Below are 14,630 nucleotides of genomic sequence, written 5' to 3'. Positions count from 1 at the left end.
TTCAGCCAAACACCCACCCATTCATCTGTCCATCTATTACTCTATCCCAGCTGCCACTTGATTCCACCCTCCCCCATTCAAACTTTCACTTAATCACCTCTCTCTCCACCATCCACCCCAATACATACCAGTCACATATCTGTCCATCTCTTCTGCAATCTAACCCACACAGCCATGCCTCAGTCCATCCACCCTGTCCACTTCCATCCTCTGAACCCAGAGTAGCATCACCAAGTCCCCCAGTATTCCAAAGCAACAAGGGCAATTTGGATCTTCCCATGACCTCGACTGCCCTAAAGGAATCTGCCTGTGGGCTCAGCAAGCCTCCCCAGTGCCTCAACCATTGGTCCAGGCCTGCTCCAGGGACAGATAAAGCTCTGCTGCGGGCGTTGTGAGTAGACTGGACCAATGTCCTAGCAACAGCTTTGGCCAGTCTGGGCCAGCCTGGCAAGTGTGGTGGCCATGGGCCAGGAGCACTCATTGGGAGATGGCCCACACACCTGCTCAGGGGCCCTGTGACCAGAGCCACCAGTCAGGGTGAGCACATTCCCTGGCAAGATCCCAACATTGTGGGTGTCCTGTCCTTGTCTCCAAGGGTCACTGCCCGGAGGAGGTGTCCTCAGGAAAGGAGGGGGAGGGGAAGAAAGATGCCAGTGCTCCTGGAGCTCTTCTCCCCGGGTATGCATGGCTCGCTCTGCCTCCTTCCCACTCCCATCCTCCATCCTGGGCTACCAGACTCTGGAAATTAGCCCTTTAGGGCTCTGGAGAGCTATAGGAACAGACCCTGCCCAAGCTGAATTTGGTTGATGGCGTGGGCGGGGGGAGAAGGGGGCAGATCTCTGGGACACTAGAGGCCCCGCACTTCCTAGCCCCAGGCTCCCATGCCACACGGGATATTTTCCAAAATGGGACTGGGCGCAAGTTCCCCAGACGATGGTCCTGCTAGCAGGATTGGAGGAGAAAACAGAACACAAGGAGCTAGATTGGGGGTACATAAGGCCTGGGGAGCCCAGCATCTGCGACAGCACCTATCTGGTCCCCCACAGTTCTGGAAAACTCCATTTTGCATGCTTTCTATTCCTTTTGTTTCAATTCAGCTGGCTGCTGGAGTGCCACCCCAAAGACCCCTTGTGATACGTCGGGACTCAAACTGGAGCCTGTTTTTTAAATATTAGAACAGAAGCAGTGGACACCCTTGCTGTCCACAGGGACGAGGGGGCCCAGCCAGGCTGGCCTCCAGGGTGTCAGGCCCTGGGAACAGGCTCATGGGGATTGGATGGATTTTTCCTCTTCTTTTTTTTTTTTTTTAAACTCCTCAAAAGGAGTTGGAGCGAGTGTTGGTTCATTTTCCTGTGACGGGCTTTCCTCAGCGCTCTGGAACCCATGGCATGCCGTCCCCGTTGTGTGTCCCCTGATGTGCTTTGTTTGACCTGGGTGCTGTAAGACGTCATGATTCAGGTCACGTCCGTTATCTGTGTCGTGTAATAAAGCCAACGTTTGCCATCACGGGGCTGTGCCTCTCCTTGGTTCCGGTGACCGCGGGGAAGCCGTGTCTGATGGGGGGGCGCTTTCTCGGTGCCAAGCAAGAGACAAGGCCCTGCCCCATGGGGGTGGTGAACAAACGGGTGACGCAAGTTGGGGTGTGAATGGGAATGGACCCCCTGGCGCAGTTCACCCATAGCCTCCTATGCTCTTGCCACATGAGTGAACTTTCAAAAGCTGGGTCCTCAAGGTGATCTGGACGACCTTGGGCCCCAGCTGACACCCATGGCTTGTGGCTGTGCCGGGCATGTTCCACAAGACCCTAAAAGAAGACAGTGAGGAAAGGGACACCTTGACCCCAAGGAGCCAGGGTGTCGCAGCCAGGGTGTCCTGGCTCCCAGGGCAGGTCCTAGCCAGATTCGAATGCCCAGAACTTGGCATTCGTGGTGTGCTGGCAGCCCCTGGGAGGAAGGGGTGTTAATAATACTTGGGCTCCGGCTTGGAACATGATGTATTTGAAAGGCGTCATTGGAAAGGCCAGCATGGGGGCAAGTCTGTCCCCACGCCAGGCGGCTGGCAGGAGCCCCAGCAGAGAGCAGGCTGACAGCGTTTTTCCATTGCAGAGATCTGAGCTCAGACGGAGGCTGGCGGCAGGGGGGGGGGGCCCGGCCTGAGTCCAGCTGGCTCTTGGCTTGGACACAGCCACCGTGGTGTTCTGCCTCCCACGTGGAAGTGGAGGGAAGGGCCCAGGCCAGAGGCCCTCCATGGGGCCTCCGACCCCCAGGAGGCAGGGGACCTGACGGCCTCGTGTTACAGGAGAGATGGCTGTACTTCATCCTCACGTAGACAGCCTGGGGCCGAGGCCCTGTGCTCAGTGCAGACATGCATGCTGCCCTTGAGGCACTGTGACCTGCCAGGGGAGACCGAGGGGGAGTCCTGGCGGAAGGAGGAGCAATCAGGGAGGCTTCCTGGAAACAGCGGTGCAGTGCATGTGCCTGTGTGGACTCGGGAGCGAGGGGGTGTGGCCGGCAAGGAGCGAGGTGCTTGAGGAGGCCAGGCAGCCGCTAGGGGCCAAGAGATTCCACCGGGTGGTGAGAGAGCAGAGCCTGGAGACCTGGGAAGAGGGCCTGGGCCCAAGGGTAGAGCAGCCTTGGCAGGCGCTCCCACAGGCCGGCTCCGTGTAAGATGCATCTCCCCCCTTCCCAAGTCCCCAGGGAAGAGACCCCCACGGGCCCAGTGTGGACCTACCAGCTATGGCCTGGAGTGGGGGGCTCTGGGCCGGGGTGGGCAGACATGCCCAGAGGGGGCCCCCGTAAACACGGAGCAGGAGCTCCCCCGAGGCTGAGCCAGACTGAGGCCAGCCAGAGCAGCCGCTCCAGCGAAGACAGATGGAGGCCAGGGCACATGGGGACACAGGCCCACGGCCGCCCTCCAGGGGCGAGAAGTGAGGGGCCCAGGCTGGCCTGGAAGCCAGAGACTTTACAAGTGTCCATCACAGATCTGCACCTGATTGTACGTTTGTGACCTGTAGTCAGGGCAGGACTCCGGCTCCCACCTGCCCTGGTCCAGAACAAGGGAGGGGGAGAGGAGTGTCCACGGGCAATGGATGGGGGTGTCAAGAGCAGGGACGGGGCCCTACCCTGCCCAGACCACGGGCCTCTGACCTCCTGTGGCACATGCCCTGCCCTCACCCCGCCAGGCCTTTGCTCACACTGGTCCCTCCACCCACACCGTCCTTGCCCCAGCCTGCCTGACCAGTCCCTCTAGGGCAGCCCCAACGCCGTCTCCTCCAGGAGGGCTGTCCTCACCCCACGTGCCATCCTTCCCGCTTGTGCACACTTGGGGAATTCACTTCTGCCCATGTCATCCTACCCGTGGCCTGCCACTGGAGGTGTGACCCTGAGCAGGTGTCGTGGTGAGCATGGTGGAGCTCATGCAGGAGGAGACCCTGCCCGGCCCTGCCTCCGCGCCAGTCCTCTCTGCACCTCAAGGGTCCTGCGGGAGGAAGAAGGTGCAGGACCCAGAAGCTGGGGCTGGAAGTCAGCCCCGCGGACTCTCGAGGGAGCACCTGGCCTGGGGAGGAGCTTAAAACCCTGGGGGAGGGCAGGTGCTGCTGTGAAGGTGAGCAAGGGAGGCTGCCTTTCCCCCATCCCCCCATCCACCGATGTGGCATGTGGCCGTTCCTCAGCCACACTCTCTTCCCACCCCCTACCGAGGCCTGGCTGCAAAGCGTTTCCCCAGACCCTGAGGCCCAGGGCTGGGGGGCCTGGAGCAGGGCCGAGAAGCCCCCTCTGGGGCCAGGGGTTGGGGACAGGAAGTAAGAGGAGCCAGGGAAAGCAGAGGAAGACCAGAAAGATGAAGATGCAGGCTTCCTCCTGTCTCTCTTGGAGGGGGAGGACCTGGCTAAGTACCGGGTGCCTGACTAGGTAACACCCGCGTGGAGCCCAGCGGAGGCCAGCCAGGGACCTCAGAAACTTGTGCATGGGTTCAGGGGGACCGATGGCTGCAGCCCTGACCCTTTTCCAGGCCACTGTCCCTGGCATGGAAGAGGGTTGTGGGTATGCCCAACCCTGCAAGGCTGGGGAGGATGGCAGGGCCCCAGTCCACACGGCCTTCCTGCTCCCTCCAGCATGTCCCCCTGGAGCCAGTGACCCTGAAGACAGACAGGCTCATGCCTGTTCCACTCTGCCCTCCCTCAAGAGGAGCCTAGGGGCCGTCCTGCCTCTGGGCTCCACTTGGGGTCATGCTGGCAGAAGCTGGAGGCCATCAAACTGAAGCTGTGGCCCATGGAGCAGGCCTAAGGGCCGGAGACGCCAAGGGCGCAGGGCCAAGCCGCGGAGGAGGAGAGCGCAGGCGCCGTACTGAGCCCCGGGGCAGGTAGGAGCCAGCAGGCCAGGCCAACCCCTTCCCTGGTGGGTGGGCCACGAGTCCTTGGGCACACGGCTCCGAGCCCCCCTTCCCTGTCGGTACATCTGGGTGGGCTGCAGCTGCTGCAGGTACAGGGCCGGCCCACAGGGAGAGTCTGGGGTCTCCATGCGTCGAGCCTGGCCGGGGCAGGTGTGCAGTAAGCCCTTCCAGAACAGTCCCTGGGGGTGACCCTCTTCCCCAAGGAGTGAGGAATAAGCCACAATTTATTGTTGTGAGGTGCCTGCCCTTAGCAGCTGCCGGGAGCCCCCCAACCTGCGGTGAGACCCGTCCTGGGGCCCCCCTCTCGGTAGGTTGCCCCTGCCCCGGGACCCCCGTGGAGAAGGTGGAGTCGGACCACAGATCCGTCTATGTGGGCAATGTGAGTCCGGGAGGGGGCAAGATGGGGCAGTGGGCACCCAGGGTAGGCCATCTCCTCCTGGCTTTGAGGATTAAAGAAAGGGACAAAGGCTCAGGAGGGGAGAAGCCAGAGGACAGGACCTGACTGGGGGGTGCGCCGCCCCAGCAGGGAGCATGGGCCCCGTGTCCTCAGGCATTCTGGTTTCCCGACGGGAGCTAGGATTCAGCATTGCCACGGGAATCTCCCGTTGGCCCATCACCCTGGCCACAAATCCCACTGTAAAAAGCCACCTGTTGTCTGGACAGGCCAGATGAACTTAGGGGGTCATCTCACACATGGAGGGTGGACGTCTCTGTCTGCAGTCCACCCCCAGCAGGGGTGGGGGACCAAGGCAACGGCTACTAACTCCACCCCGGGGTCTAATCAACCTCTCTACCGAGAAAACATGCTGTGGGAGCCCCCGGGAGAGCGAGGCCTCTGCGGGAGGCCCCCCACCACCAGGGGCGTACCTGTGGCAGGTGGACTGCGGGCGCACAGTGGAGCATCTGGAATCCCACTTCAACCCCTGCGGGGAGGGCCACCAGGTCACCGTCCCGTGTGACGAGTTCTCCGGACACCCCAAGGGGTCAGTGCCAGCCAGGCAACAGGGAGCGGGGGGTGGGGGGCTCAGGGAGGGCCGCTCCAGAGGGGCCAGGCGCCCTGGGGTACTGTGGAGCCCAGGCATCCCGGTGTGGCCCTCCCCCGCCCTGCCCGCCTGCCCCAGCTATGCCTACATGGAGTTTGCGCCAAGAGCTCAGCCCAGGCTGCAGTGGAGCTGGATGAGAGCATCTTCCGAGGCCAAGTCCTCAAGGTGTGTTCCCTAAACCACGTTAACCCATGAATCCCTGGGGGACCAGGAAACGCAGGCATAGGGAGAGGCCACGACCCTTCTCCACTCCCCCAGTGTCTCTGGGCACATCCGCGGGTGGAGGGGTGGCTGCCTCAGGGCCCAGCGGGTCTCCACTGCATGGCGCGGCTCTCTTCCCCAGCTGGACACTTAGGGGATGCTGGGTCCACAGGGGCACATCACCTGACCATGTCTGTGGCTGGACAGTTCAGGTCTGAGTGGGAATTTTGAGGGGGCTGGGAACAAGTTAGGGTCTGTCTGATGCCCCAGAGCTCCACGCCCAGGAGCTGCGGGGTGTAACCGCTTCACACCTGCCTGTGAGCCTCCAGCGGAGAAACCCAAGAAGGCTTCCTGGAGGCAGCTTTAGCCCTGGGCTCTGCCCTGCGCTCGATTAAGGCTGCGCTGGGGAGGCGGGGAGGAGAACAAGTGTCTCAGAGGGACTCAGCCTTCGGCCCAGGTGCTGCCCAAAAGGACCAACTTGCCAGGGATCAGCTCCACGGACCGCGGGGGCTTGGAAGGACATTAAGGCGCCAGAGGAGGACCCTTCCCCCACAGCAGTCTCCGGGGCGCGGCCCGCTTCAGACCACGAGGGCGGAACCGGTGGGCGGAACCGGTGGGCGGGGGGCGGGGCCTGCTCCAGAACGCGGGGGCGGAACCGGTGGGCGGGGCCGGGGTGAACCCGGGGGCGGGGGAACCCCGAGGCGGGGGCGGGGCCTGCTTCAGACAGCGGGGGCGGAACTGGTGGGCGGGGCCGGGGCGGGGCCTGCGCTCACGTCCCCCTTTTCTCTACGCCGGGGCCGTGGAAGGTTCTCTCTGTAGTGTTCGCCGTATTGAAGGGAGAATGGGATTTTGAGAGTGGGGCCGGGGTGGGTCAGGAGTAAACAGCTGTGCTCTCGGCGGGAATAACTGCGCAGCGCCCCCAGTCGGAGCCATAAGTCTTGCATGAAACCGGACACCACGGGGGTGCAGGTGGGTCCTGTGCCACTCCGGGCTTTGGAAGGCTACTGAGCAAAGCTTCAGGCAACTAGCGCTGAGTCAGCTTGGGGCTCTCCAAGTCTTTTTATTTATTTATTTATTTATTTATTTATTAAAGATTTTATTTATTTATTTGACAGAGAGAGACACAGCGAGAGAGGGAACACAAGCAGGGGGAGTGGGAGAGGGAGAAGCAGGCTTCCCGCCGAGCAGGGAGCCCGATGCGGGGCTCGATCCCAGGACCCTGGGATCATGACCTGAGCCGAAGGCAGACGCTTAACGACTGAGCCACCCAGGCGCCCCTCTCCAAGTCTTTTTAAAGAAAAGTAGAAATGTGTCTTAATGGTAAAGCATAAATTAAATTTCAGTAGTTTTTTTTTTTTTAAGATTTTATTTATTTATTTGAGAGAGAGAATGAAGAGAGAGCACAAGAGGGAAGAGGGTCAGAGGGAGAAGCAGACCCCCCGCCGAGCAAGGAGCCCGATGCGGGACTCGATCCCGGAACTCCAGGATCATGACCTGAGCGGAAGGCAGTCGCTTAACCAACTGAGCCACCCAGGCGCCCTAAATTTCAGTAGTTTTTAAAAGCACGTGACAGCAGGCCTCCGGGTCTGTGCTGTCCCCCACAGTGAGGGACACAGTGTGAGGCACTGTGGGAGGGCACGCATCTTGGGCTCCTGGCCCAGGCCTGGCCCTTGTCAGAAGTTCCCCACGCTGGGCACTCCGACTGCGGCCCCTCTGCCGCAGACACGCCCCACTTCGTCCCTGAATTGCAGTATGTGCTCCTTCGCACTGCAGGGCTGGGGAAGGAAAACTCCCTTTGCTCTGGACCTAACTAGCTGCCAAGGAACCCTCGCTGGGCTGTTCCAAAGCCACTCGCCTTGTTAGCCTACCTACCAATTCTTCATGCCAGGAACAGAGCTGCTAGGGCTGCAATCCACAGGGAGTCCAAAGGTGGGGTGGGGGAACCGCCACCCCTTGGCTCTCCACCCGCATTTGTCTCTGGCGTCCTCTTAGGCCAGCTTCTCACTCCCCGTGATCTGGGGTCAAGTCTGCCCTTGAGTGGGGCAAACGATGCCCCCCTAAAAAAATGTCCACACCCTAATTTCCAGAACCTGCGAACGTGACCTTATTTGAGAAAAGGTCAGGATCATCCTGGATCATCTGGGTGGGCCCTAAATCCAATGAGACACAGACCCACAGAGAGGATGCGAAGAAAGAGGCAGAGATTGTAGTGTTGTGTCTGTAAGCCAAGGAACTGCTGGCGGCCATCAGAAGCTGGACAGGCACGGACCAGATCCTCCCTCAGAACCTCCCGAAGGAACTGGCCCTACGGACCCCTTGATTCCTGACTCTGGCCTCCGGAACTGGGAGGACATTTCTTTGTTCTCTCCTGCCCGCTCACCCACTCACACGTGCACATCCTGTGAGAAGGTAGGAAGGAGGGGCTGTCAGGGCAGAGCCGGGCGTGGCCTGGACCAGGTGCAGTCAGGAGGGTGCAGACGAGGCTTGCCACCTGGACACAGTTCCCTGGGCTGAAGCTTATGTGGCACCGCACGGGTGACACCAGATCCTGCCTGCTCGGCACCTAGGGGCTACTCGCCCTCCGCGGTGAGGGGGGATTTGCCTCCGTCTTGAGGCGCTCACCATGCATGCTGGCAGTCTCCACCTGCCCCCCCCCAAGCTGCTTCATTTTCAGAAGAGTTTTCCTGACCCCTTCTGTGTGGCTGCTCTGAAGAGAGAGCGGGCCTAGGAATCCCTCCTCACCCCTGGATTTCAGGCCCAAGCCGACCAAGACAGAGGGAGGATGGAGAACGCTCCTGACTTGGCGGCCACCTGGGTGGCGAGGGCTCCAAGCGGTGAGCTGCTGAGTGGACTTACGTGGCTGTGCCTGGAGAAGGCCAAGACATACAGGCTCCCTGTCTGGTCAGGGGCAGAAGGAAGGACAGGGAGCAGTCACCCGAACAACAGCTAGGAGCTGACTGGGAGCGGCACCTAACGGGGCTCAGCTCTAGGGTGGAGTCCAGGCAGGCAGGTGGCCCACAAGGAGGCTGGCCTCAAGGTAGAGAACTGCTAAATGATGATGGGAAACCCTCACAGGACAGTTCCGTTGGCAGCACATGGGCCAGCACATTACTTCTGAGCCCTGCTTTTCTCAGGCTTAAAATGGGGATGCTACCTAACGATGTGTGTGAAAACTCCCGAGTGTAAAGCATGTTTAAGGGCTGGTCTGTCTGCACCTACAGAAAAACCCAAATAGCAGTGGCTTCAACAAGACAGCAGTTTATTTTCCTCTACAAAATGCTGACTATAAAAAGTCCTGGCCTATGTCAGCAAAACCCATCTTCCTTCTAGCTTTCTGCTCCCCATCCTTAGGAGATAAAGCTTTTCCTCATGCTTTCAAGAGGGCTGCCTTAGCTCCAGCCATCACATCCAAGATCCAGAAGGGAAAAGATGAGGGAAGGGTACTCCATCCGCTAGCTGAATCCCCCTTCAAAGTATCTTTCCTGCAAGTCTCTCCCAACACCATCCACTTTCATGCCATAACTACCTACCCTTGTGTGCTACGGAGAGTCTAGTCAACTGTAGCCAGTAACACTGGGCCTTTGTTAGCAAAGCAGCAAGCTGGCAACTTGCAGGCCCCCCCACAGCCACCACTCAGGCAGGAACAATTACCACCGAAGCTCAACCGGAGGTGTGTGGGTGGCATCTGAACCAGCGCCCGGTGGTCGGTGCCTCTCAGTCCCACCCTAGGTGTTCCACCTGCCGCGGGAGGTGGTGTGCTGGGACCTGTGTTTAGTACCCACTCCTGACTGAGTTCTCCCTCTACTTCTCTGATTTTGAACACGACTCCCGTGTTCCTCAGAGGGGAAGGGAAGGCAGTGCAGAGGTGTGCAAGTCTCATCCTGGCGCCAGCAGCCTTCCCTGTTGCCCAGGGGCCCCGAAGCTGCCCTCCTCCTGTCAGAGGCCTTCTCTGGCGTGCTGGAAAGGGGAGGGAGGGATTCGCAGCTGTCTTGGGGCCGAGACTCAAAGCCAGTGTGCCAAACAAATGATAAAGGGTACTAGAGCCTGGGCCAGCTGATCCCAGAAGGCACTGTCACCTGGACTTGGCCGAGCAGGCCTCCGGGGAGGCAGAGTGCAGAAATCCAATCACGCCAGCTCCATCCCACATGTGACCCCTCCCCCCGCCAGCTCGGGGGCCTGCGGGGGCAGCAAGTGAGCGGGGACTCCTCTAACCCAGCCTGGCCCTCGGGCCGTGAGGAACTGCCAGGTGCACCCCGAGGAAGAGGCCTCTGGGACTGCTCACTCCATCCTCGGCAAGCCAGAGGCAACCTACGAGCCGAGTCAAAGCTCCCTGGCGCTGTAAGGGGTGCTCCTGAGGCCAGGCGCAAGACTGGAGACATGAAGGCCCCTCCCTGCAGTGCAGGGGGAGGTGTGTGGGCTGTATGGGGAGGGGGGAAGGAGGGCCCTCTAGATCTGGCTCTGGCCAGGTCAGCCTCTGGAGCAGAGACCCACCCACAAGTCCCTCTGCACCTCCCTCTGCTCCCCCTGCAACTGCAGCATCTTTAGGGCCCGAAGCTCCGTGGGCTCTCCCACCTCCCCTCCCTGTCCCTTCGTGCCTCCCTGCTCTGTCTGGTCCCCGAGCAGTGCGCCATCCTGGAGAGGCCCGCGCTACACTCTTCAGTTAAACTCTCTGCTGACACAAGGAAAACGCCAAATGCAATCTCAGAGGACCTTTAGTCTGCACGCACCGTGCCTGAGACCTTGCCCCCAGGCAGCCCGTCTGTGGCGCTGGGGAATAGGCAAATGATCATGAATCTCCCTCTGGGCAGTACAGTTATGCCCACAGGGCCTCTCCTCCAGCACGGCAGCAGCGACCTCGCTCAGCACACCTGGATCATCATGGACGTCACCATGCTGTCGAAGGCCCTGCGGACAGAGACAGCCATCAGAGGAGCGGCTGGGGCTCTGCAGCACCACCCATGACCCGGGACCGGGACAGTCCCTCCCCAGTCAGGTACACTCGGCCGCGAGGCCAGTGTCCTGCCACCCCGGCAGCGGGAAGCTAAGTCTCGTGCCCCCTCACGCCCTATGCGGTTCCCATAGTCCTGCCGGAGCTGGATCTCCAGGGAGGGGTGGAGGGGCGGGGGCCGTCCCTGTCCTGCACATGGGATTCTCCGTACCAGCACCTGCTTCTCTCACCCGGGGCCCAGGATAAACTGAGACACAGCATCATGGCTGAGGGAAGGCGCCATGGGAAGGGCCTGGCTCGGGTCAGGATCCTCTCACCTGCTGCCTACAAGGAGCCCCTTGGGAACCACGTGTAGGCATGTAGGGAATTCCCAAGAGCAGATGTGGAATGTGTGCATGCAAACGCTTCTTTATACAATCGTTGTGATGTCCCAATGTCACGTCTGTGTCTATTGCAGGACTACGTGGAAGAAACCTACAATCCAATTTCCTAACTATTCAAGTTCAATGACCAAGACAAACGGGGCAGGAACAGGAAGACGTTTTCTCACGAAGGTCCTGCCACATGCCTGGGCCCTTACTGGGTTCTGTGGGGGCTCTTGGACTAACTGGGCATACCTGGGAAACCGAGAGGGCAAGGTCTATGCCCTGCCCTGCCCCCCAATCCTCTCCTGTCTGTTTTATATGTTGGATATCCACGTAAGAGTTTATTGTGAAAACAGGGTTCTGCTGCTTCAGAATCACTCACTCCTTAGAGGAACGATGCCCCTCGCTGAAACAGACCTTCCCTCCCGCACGTTGAGAACAACGGCTCTCAGCAAGGAAGGGTCTGCACAGCAGTCAGCTCACCTGGACTGAATGTGGTCCCCGGGGTTGTAGAAGGGATTGCACATCACATCTGTGTAGGAATTGTGCAGCTTCCGGAACATCTGAGACAAGAACCAATGGTGTCAGTTCATGGGTACACACGGCTGCTGCAAAATTTCTGACTTCTGAGCATCTGAAAACAAAGTGAAAAAGAGAAAACGCACCGGCCCAGGCACAGCCTGCAAACACCCCGGTACTTACACTGCGGATCTCGTTGTCCCGAAGCGCTGTGTTGGAGGAATCCACCACCATGACAAACTTCACCTTGGAGTTGGTCACGTAGCCATACCTGCACAGCTGGTTAGGGAACATGCATTTAACTCAGGGACTCTAGGACACCACAAGGCACGGCACCACCATGGAGGGTGTGTGAGCCGAGGGCCACCTGTGCACAGACCCTGGCTCCAAAGCCACTTTGGAGAAACAGGACAAGCCTGCATCACAGAAGGGACCCCAGGTACCTCCCACAATACCGGGAGGACCCCACGGGCATACTAGGTGGACCACACACTTCCTTGGGGCAGCTTTTGGCATCTACAGGAGGCAGTCAAGCCTTGTTCGGACTTAAGCTTTGGGGCCCACCTGCCCAGACCCTGGGGCACCTCAACTTCGTTCTCAATCACTTCCTGGCCCAGCAGTGCTAACTGCAAAACTGGAGGCCCAAGAATCAGGCAGACCCTGCCTAAAGCACCCATGCCACGAAAGGCCACTTTATCTGGCAGAAAAGTGGCTTCCGGGCAGATGTCACGGAAGGCAAGCTACATTACTACTCGTGGGGCTATCTTTGCACTCCATGGGTTTCATGCCATTTGTCCCAAGGGACTGGTCAAGTTATGACGGGGGCCTAGGGGGCTGGGCCTGGTGATGGAAGAACTGTCCTTGCTCAGAGGTGGTGGCCCAGCAGACAGAGCCTGGAAAGCTGTCCTCACAGGCATGAAGGAGGAAGGTTCCTGGTTCTTCTGCAAACCAGACGAGGGACAGATGCAGACTGCCACACTTCTCCAGGGAATTCATGCCCAGCTTTTCCCACATTATCCTCCCAAGTAAAAAACGGTGTGAAATCTCAATTAGCCTCAAGCTGCCCTAATTCCCTTTGGTTGAAAGCTCTCACTTTCTTTCCAAGCGACATTGGGTCTTTCAAGGTCACCTGATCCTACAGTACACTTTGAAACCGGAGGCGGGATCTCCAAACGTGAAACCCTGTGGAGAGAGACCACCAGCTGGCAGGCCCCCCGCCAGGTGTGAAGGATACACCTTGTAGTCCTCTGTGGGGTACAGCAGGCCCAGGTAGAGCTCCCTCTGGTCCACCAAGGCCTTCCCCATGGCAGAGATCTTCTCGTCCACCACGTCCAGGGATGTATGCACCATGTAGTGGAACTTCAGCTCATTCTCGGTGGGGATGCTGCGGATGTAAAGAGGATAATTCTGCAAGAAAGGATGCCGGAACTGAAATGCTGAGAAACCACCCTGGGCACACAGGCCTCGAGGATGAGGCCCCAGAGCACTCAGAACGGAGGACTGGCCAAGAGCCAATTAGCCACAGGGACACACACTCTCATTCTCTAAAACCCATTGCTTACTCCTCCAAAGTGCTGCAGGCAGTGTCTTTGGGGAACCCAGTCAATCTTGAGGTTTATCTCTTGTCTGCACGGAGCATCACTAAGGGGGCAGAAACAGTGGGTCTGAGCACAGCCTGACAACAACCCAGACAGCTGGAAAAGTCACTCAGCTTCTGTGCAGGGCCCAGTCCTAGCACGTGCTCTCCTCCCAGCCCATAAATACTAGCTGTTTCCCTATACGTACCTCCTGCACTCTCTTCACGTTGGCAGAAGCACTGACGTGCCCTCTCACTAAACCCTGTCCAGGCTCAGCTCAAACCACCCTTCATCTCTGCATGGCTAATTCCTACCATCCTAAGCCGAGGGGTTAAAAGGTCTTAATAGGGCTCCCACATGCCACAATTCACTGATTCTGTCCCGTGCCTGGTGCTGCACAGATAGAATAAACACGATGCTGTCCCTATGCTAATGGGGCTGACCTCTGGTGAAGGACAGTCCACAAACCCAACAAACAAATAACATGTCATGTGCTACGACAGAAGGCATCCCTTGAAGAACTTCCATAAGGACCACCTCATAAGCCCGGTCTTATAGAAGACACAGGAAGTCAACGCTTCGTGCAGTGGGAAACCGCGCTCAGTCTTAGGATTCAGAAACAGCTTTCTGGAGGAAATGAAATCTATGGTGGCCAGCGTGAGAAGGCGGCGGTGGGCTTCCAAGTGCAAAGGCCCAGAGGCGAGAAAGCAGAGCCTGTCGGAGGAGCTCCAGGCTGGCGTGGTGGGAGTGGTTGGCCAGGGGGGAACGGGATGAGGCGACTAAGTTGTTCTGACGTCACCGTGAGGCCATGAGAAGCCCCTGCAGAGATCTGGGGCCGGGGCGTGACACGCTCTAGCGAGGTTTTGGAAACAGCACCGGGCTGCTGCGTGGAGAGACCGCGGGCCGTGCAGTGGGCGGTGAGGCGGCCGGGCGGGAGAGCGCAGCGCAGCAGGACGTACACCAGGGGACAGCCAGGCTCGGGAGCGAGAGCCGCCGGGGCGGCGGCCGGACGGGGGACGCAAGCGGGGGTCCGGGGCCCTGTGCTCGCCCGGGGCTGACCCTCCCGCCGCTGGGGACGCGGGCCCGCGCGGAGCCTCCCCCGCAGCGCCCCCAGCTCGGCGCGGCAGAGCCCGTTCTTGCGGAGCCCTCGGGGCAGGGAGGGAGGCGGGAGCGAGGCGGGGGCTGGGCAGGGATCCGCAGCCCGCCGTCCCGCCCGCGTACTCACCTCCTTAGCGATCACCGCCACGCACACCGCCATCTTGGAGGCCCGGTCGGCCGCGTCACGTGACCCCGCCGCCAGTCACGCGGCCGCCTCGGCCCCGCCCCGCCGCCCGGCGGAAAAGTCGCCCGCGCGCCCGCCGCTTCCAGTCGCTGGCCCGGCTTGGAGGCGCCCGGCGCCGTTGCTATGGCGCCCGTTGCCGCGGTGACGAGATGGCGGCTGCTGCTGGTGCTGAGCGCCGCTGGGCTCGGGGCCGTGGGCGCCCCGAAGCCCCCCAACATCCTGCTCCTGCTCATGGACGACGTGAGTGCGGCCGCCGGTCAGGCTCCCAGGGAGGGCCCTGGGTGAAGGAGGGCCGTGGAGGGGGGG

General features: G+C 60.1%; 3 protein-coding genes across 7 annotated transcripts in view; 2 read left to right on the top strand and 1 right to left on the bottom strand.

Moving 5' to 3' along the window:
- Positions 1–3,653: 3,653 nt before the first annotated feature.
- PABPN1L (PABPN1 like, cytoplasmic) lies at positions 3,654–9,975 on the top strand. The gene is given in 8 exon segments (XM_021705081.1): positions 3,654–3,908; positions 4,236–4,340; positions 4,673–4,768; positions 5,266–5,372; positions 5,511–5,530; positions 5,533–5,597; positions 6,091–6,246; positions 9,850–9,975. Coding segments are annotated over 8 exon segments (930 nt in total).
- Positions 8,911–14,328, bottom strand: TRAPPC2L (trafficking protein particle complex subunit 2L). Of its 5 annotated transcripts, none has more exons than XM_044922026.1 (6): positions 14,268–14,313; positions 12,700–12,872; positions 11,649–11,736; positions 11,430–11,509; positions 10,899–10,901; positions 8,911–10,538 (listed from the first exon to the last, which is right to left on the bottom strand). In XM_044922026.1, exons 1-6 carry the CDS (start codon positions 14,298–14,300, stop codon positions 10,493–10,495), a joined length of 423 nt encoding a protein of 140 aa, XP_044777961.1. In that variant the 5' UTR covers positions 14,301–14,313; the 3' UTR covers positions 8,911–10,492. The 5 variants fall into 5 exon arrangements, with proteins under 5 accessions (XP_044777961.1, XP_021558057.1, XP_021558041.1 ...); XM_021702382.1 differs by lacking the exon at positions 10,899–10,901 and adding an exon at positions 13,028–13,106 and having other exon boundaries at positions 12,700–12,849; positions 14,268–14,311; XM_021702366.1 differs by lacking the exon at positions 10,899–10,901 and having other exon boundaries at positions 14,268–14,328.
- Positions 14,329–14,386: 58 nt separating this feature from the next.
- The window catches only part of GALNS (galactosamine (N-acetyl)-6-sulfatase), a 25,519-nt gene continuing 25,275 nt past the window's right edge, over positions 14,387–14,630 (top strand). Inside the window, exon 1 of the mRNA XM_021702396.1 lies at positions 14,387–14,564. Within this exon, the coding sequence (XP_021558071.1) occupies positions 14,448–14,564 (117 nt within the window). The 5' untranslated portion in view covers positions 14,387–14,447. The remainder of the gene's footprint in view (positions 14,565–14,630) is intronic.

The sequence above is a fragment of the Neomonachus schauinslandi genome, chromosome 16 (genome assembly GCF_002201575.2).
Source record: "Neomonachus schauinslandi chromosome 16, ASM220157v2, whole genome shotgun sequence".
In the NCBI taxonomy this organism is placed as follows: domain Eukaryota; kingdom Metazoa; phylum Chordata; class Mammalia; order Carnivora; family Phocidae; genus Neomonachus; species Neomonachus schauinslandi.
The sequence above is the reverse complement of the archived record's forward strand: the minus strand, read 5'-3'. Positions and strand labels throughout refer to the sequence as shown.